The following is a 5,897-nucleotide window of genomic DNA, read 5'->3' as shown; positions in this document are numbered from 1 at the left end:
AAAAAACTTATTCTCAAACGAGGCCTAAAGGGTTCGTTTGTTTTCAGAAATAGAATGGAATAGATTGATAGTGAAGAGATTAATAATGAGGGGATTAGTAAAATTTTGTTTGTTTTGATATAGTTGTTAGTGTAAGGATTATTAAATTAAATAAATTTAAAAAAACAAAACAAATTAAATTATGATTTTTAATTAACCAAAAAAAAAAATTAAACGTTAATGCTAAAAAAAAAAAAATGCCCACCATGTAAAAAAAAAAAAAAAAATTACAATTGACTGGCCAGATGTAAGTCCGGCTGAACGACTGGTAACACCCTAAGCCGAACAAATTATTTTCTAATATTATCTTCTCGTCCAGACTAACAATATTCTCGCCAAGGTCTATCGTAATCCGAAGGGGATATGAATCCGAAGCTCCAAAACCAAAACAAACATGAGGCATCTTCACTGTTCATCATTTATAGTTCACTTTGGACTGTGATAGAGGAAAACAAACAAGACCTAAGAGGAATATGTAGTATTATTAGAGCGTTTCCAACCACTTTGATAAAAGAGGTTCATTTTTTCTATTATAACGTTTGTATCAAATTCATATCAAATGAGGAGAAAACCAAAATTTTTATTAAATAAACGGATGCCTTTCAACTTTTATCAAATTTAAATTGCTATCGTTAGGTCGGACATCCTTCCAGATGTCTATCCAAGAGCAAATTTGATCAAATTTTTTGTTAATGTCCAGCTGACCTCCAGGACATTTGTCTGAATGTCTTCCTGGGACGAATAACTACGAATGTAAAAAGATTTGATAAAAATTTTAATTCAACGTTAAAGTGAACGATATCAAATTAAACTTGTTATCAAATTTAATATAATTTTTGATTTAAATAGATGCTCTTAGTTACATTTGATTAAAAAATTTAAAAAGAAAAAAAATATTTATATATATATATATATTTACATTTCACAAAATTTTACGCATTTCTATCTCCCCTTTCAAATTACTTTCCAAATCACTAACCAAATACAACGGCAGTTGTGTGATTATTAGCTAATTTTTCGAGTTAAAAGTAGGCCAAATAGTAAACAAGTGATAGAGAGTGGGGGCCTAGCGGACTCTCCCGACTCCAAATCAATATCAAAGATGGAAGAAGTTCCTCCTCCAGTGTCTTCGTCTCCACCTCCACCTCAGCCTCCAAAAGAATCGCTTGTTCAACGCTACAAAGTCGCTTGGCGTCTTCTTCTCATTTCAAATCTTGCCCTTGGAGGTCTCTCTCTCTCTCTCTCTCTCTATATATATATATATATATACACACATATACATATACATGATGATGAAAGCCCCCTGTTTGAAATGCAATATGGGTTGTTGATTCTTAAAATGTTGGTTTGAAATCAACTTGGGTTTTTTATTATTTTTATTTTTTGAAGTTAGATGGTGTGTGCAATTTGGTGTATTATGTGCCTACGTATTGATTGGTCTATGGGGTTTTAGTTTGTTTTAGGATTGGTGATGAGGGCATAGAGTTATGATGAAATACAACATAGTGAGCTTCTGGGTCTAGGCTATTAGTTGAGGTTATATATCAAATTTCCATTATCTTCATTGTTCTGCAGAATTTGCCTAGTATGATCTGCTAGTTATTTCATTGAGAGTGCATCATCAATTTTATGTATATATGAAGAGGGTACTTGTTGTTTGTCAGATTGAAGAAGTTACAATTGCTAACCACAAATGAGGTTGTTAATACATACTTATGAGTTATGTGTGTGTGTGAGAGAGATTGTTTGCCAAGAAGTAATTCTAGTTTATGAAGAGTTCTAGTAAACATTTCTGTTAAATGAGAAGTTGGAGAGCTATAATTTTTATTAGTTCTCAGAAGAGGATCACAAGCTGTTGATAGCTTGTTTTGGGCTACCGTAAATGTAATTACATGAAGCCTTTGTTTTGAGTGATTTTCAGGTTTTTCTTTGGCAAATTCTTGGAACCAGATTTGCTACACCTATGAAATTGTGGCTTCTTCTATCTTAGAACTATGTATTTGTTAAGCTTTGTGTTGTCATATTTTTCTTTATCTTTATCTTTATCTTTATTTTTTTTTTTTTGCTTTTGGTGTGGTAGGAGTTAGTTGGTGGAAAGGAATATGATTCCCAGCTAAGGAAGCATTTTCCTTTTAAAAGGTGAAATCCTTCTAAATAATAGTTACATATGTTTTTCTTATATTTTGGGTCTGCATTTTGGTGCTTTGTGCTCAATTAGGACTGTGTGTTTGTTAAGTTTTGTGTCGTCATTTTATTTGTTTATTTATTATTATTATTATTTTTAAATCAAGTAAAAAAGTGCCTAAACGAATATGTTTTTTGGGGGGTGACAATATGAGGCGGGGTGGGCATTGGATCAGTAGTTATATAATTGTCAGGATGCCCTAAAACATTAGGAGCATAGAAAATCCAAATAGAAAAAAAGATAGCAAAGCTTTTCTCCATGTGTGTGTGTGTGTGTGTGTGTCTTGGCATCGTAACGTTGGTGGAAAGGAATATGATTCCCAGATAAGGAAAGCATTCTCCTCTCAAAAGGTGAAATCCTTAAAAATTTGTTAAGTATCATGTTTTTCTTGTGTTTTGGATCTTGATTTTGGTGTTTCGTGCAAATTTGTCAAGTATCATGTTTTTCTTGTATTTTGAATCTTGATTTTGGTGTTTTGTGCTCATTTAGGTATCATAGATTCATAGGTGCAGAGGAATAGGGAAGTGAATGATAGATATATCAACTCTGTGAATCCTTTTATATAGGTCTGCAAGATTCTAAACAGAATCTTGTTTTTAAGTGAGTTACAAGGAATTAGGATGCTTTATCCATGCTTGATAACAAACTCTGGGCTGCCTAAAGATGCTTCTTATCATCCATACAGTTTGAGGAAGTCATCTTCTGTCAGTTCCTTTGATTTGGCCAACTTTGGGTGCAAGGTTCTACAAAGTGGTAGCTAGTAAGTGATGGATAGAAGTTGTTGTGTGCAAAGTAACACTCAATATTTAATTTGAAAGTCTTGATTTTGTTAGGTTAGGCACAGAGTCATGGGCAGCTTTAAGCTCTAATTTTTTGTCACTGTTGTTCAAACAACCATTTGGTAGTTAAAGTTCCTGGACAGAAGGTTCAACTCATCATATGCAGTATTTTTCACTATCAAAACTATTTTTAAAGAGATCTACGTATTTGATACTACAACTACAAAGTATAATCACATTGTTTTGACCTGCAATCCATGTTACTGCTTGCTACCAATTCAAGGAGTGCCTATATTTATTCTAATGTTGCTTTATTGCTGTTAAAATGCTTCATCTGTTGGGCATGCCATACAATGGCTTGACTAAATTGTCTAAAAAATTCTATTGTCAAAGTTGCATTGTTCATGTAACTACCTTGCAGCCGCTCACAATGCTTGAACATATGAACTTTTTTTTTAATGCTAGTTTACTTCAATAATCCCCTAGGACCTTGCTAATGTGAAGTTCGGTCTGATGAGACCACACTATCTTCAGGTTTGGGTAATGTGTGTTATGGAGCTAGTACTTTAAATAGATTAATCCTGAGAAATACAATCCTTACCTAACAAAAGGATTACTAAGCAAAGGCCTTATTTGATTGTTCGGATTGGATATAAGGGGTTGAAGAGGATATGTAATACTTACGGATATAGGATATGATATAATATGTTTAGGATATGAGATGAATTATATACTATGGTGTCACTCATACTATATTTGGTAAGGAAAGGTTATAGCATGGGATAAGAGGAGAGTGATTATTTTTTAACCGATAGATGAATGATAACTTATATTCAGGGGTGGGGGATATGCAATACCATGGTGGGTATGGTATTGCATATCCTGTACTCTTGAAGGATATAATATACCGTCAGATTTCACGTCCAGTAACCAAACAAGGATATTAAAAAGATGGGACGCACATGTTTTTCTTGTCCCCTATATCTAGTCAGAGGGGAATGTCCACATTATATACCCCAATCAAACAGAATCTTCATTGTAATCTGAAACTGAGTTCTTTGATATATATCATCTCCTTGCAACGCTGATGACAACTGTGTCATCTTCCTGTTCTTCCTACGGTTGACATATATGAGTTATTCTCAACCTATCTTATCTGAAATGTGGATTGTTCTGGTATGTGGAGTGGGAATGGAAATGTGGTACACCACATACTCTAAATTGTAGTATGATAAGGATAGGCTTGTATAGTTTACACTATAAAAATTTTAAGTATATCTAGTTTAGAGTATTTTTTTGTTTGAAAAACATTTAGTGATCCAATAAAATGTAGATTTTTATTTTATTTTTTTTTACCAAATTAATCATATAGAAACACATTTCTATGAGCATTATGACCTATTTTTTACGTTCAGTCAACGTAAATTTGAGATCGTTACACATATATATTTTGACTTCCAAGGAAACCTCAAGGAAATATGTTAGCAAAACTTTTGGCATCACTTTGGATCGCTAAATTTACCATTTTGGAACAAAAATGTACACCATGTTTGGAATGAGCATTCCAAAATGTAATTTTTTTATGGTAATCAGCCTTTTCTGGTAACACAGCCATTCTCAATGCAAAATATTTTGGCTTTTCCAAAGGTTGGCGATTTTAATGTTGCCCTTTTTTTTTCATCAATTGTAAGGGGTGGCTCAAAGGCAGGATGAACACACAGTTAACATCAGGGAAAAAGGTTATGACAACACATAAGTGTGTTTTCTATGAATATGCTCTATTGGAAGTACACAGACTTTGATTTCAGTCCTTGCTTCATCTTTCTTCCTGGTTTTTCTGATATCTTATTTGGAGGTTACAGACTCGCACAAAATTGTGAATCCTTAAACTAAGCCTTCATTTGATGTGGTTCAGCTTATATGTTCGTGAGAGCAAGAAAGAAAGATACTGCTGCTGAGGATAGCAAAGCTGCCGCCAAAGTTCCTTCCACTCCAGTTGTGACTCCAGCTACTCCTGTTCTGGAGGAACCAGCCCTCCCTCCTCCAATCGCTGTGCCTGTGAAGGTGCGCGAACCCATCCCTGAGGATCAGCAGCTTGAGCTATTCAAGTGGATATTGGAGGAAAAGAGAAAAGTGAAACCCAAGGGTCGTGAAGAGAAAAAGCGAATTGATGAAGAAAAAGCCCTTCTGAAACAGTTCATTCGAGCCAAATCCATCCCAAATATCTGATTTCTATTGTATGTTCATTGTTGTTGAATTGTCTTCTGCATGAAAAAGATTACCTGAAGCGTGTCCTTTACGCTGTGTATGGTTGGGAGATTTAAGAAGGGATTTGAAAAGGGAAAGGAAAAATGTAGGTGATATTCACATTTCACTTAGTTTTATATACTTTTTTACCTTTTTTTTCTTTCCAAATCTCCTAACTAAACAGCATTACTGGTGCTCCAAGGAAGTCAGGATTACCATTTCAGTGGTTTGGGCTTTGGGTACATATTTGGATATTCTTTGCCCATCTTGGATTGTTATCCTTCTCTTATTGATACTTGTTGAAAGAAAAGGAAATGTTGCTTTGAAGAGGGGATTTTTAACCTCGGTTCATGTTAATGAGTTATACCTTTGGTGAAAATCAAGGGCTTTGCTTTCTTTTCCAGTGAATTTTCATTAACTGCATAATTTCTGAGTTCTAGTATATGATACTCACAAAACATTGCATACCTGTCACTGTGACCACTTGTGCTAAATCAAAAGCAATATTTCAGTTTTTAGATGTTGTCTTCGTTGAGGAGAGCATCACTTGTTCTCATTTTTAGTGGTTGCTGTTAGGTTAGACTACACTGCTAGTGCTCTGCAAATGTAAAATCCAAATTTTTATGAGTAGAATTATTTTTGGATAA

At 34.1% G+C, this 5,897-nt stretch overlaps 1 protein-coding gene across 1 annotated transcript; it reads left to right on the top strand.

The window, feature by feature from the left end:
• Window positions 1–988: 988 nt before the first annotated feature.
• LOC114289484 (uncharacterized) lies at window positions 989–5,601 on the top strand. The gene is made up of 2 exons (XM_028233230.2): window positions 989–1,265; window positions 4,919–5,601. Exons 1-2 carry the CDS (start codon window positions 1,142–1,144, stop codon window positions 5,230–5,232), a joined length of 438 nt encoding a protein of 145 aa, XP_028089031.2. The 5' UTR covers window positions 989–1,141; the 3' UTR covers window positions 5,233–5,601.
• The last annotated feature ends 296 nt before the right edge of the window (window positions 5,602–5,897 follow it).

The sequence above is a fragment of the Camellia sinensis genome, chromosome 5, assembly GCF_055761805.1.
Source record: "Camellia sinensis isolate YWXY chromosome 5, ASM5576180v1, whole genome shotgun sequence".
NCBI classification, from domain to species: Eukaryota; Viridiplantae; Streptophyta; class Magnoliopsida; order Ericales; family Theaceae; genus Camellia; species Camellia sinensis.
Note: the sequence above shows the minus strand (reverse complement) of the source record. Positions and strands in the feature narration are given on the sequence as shown.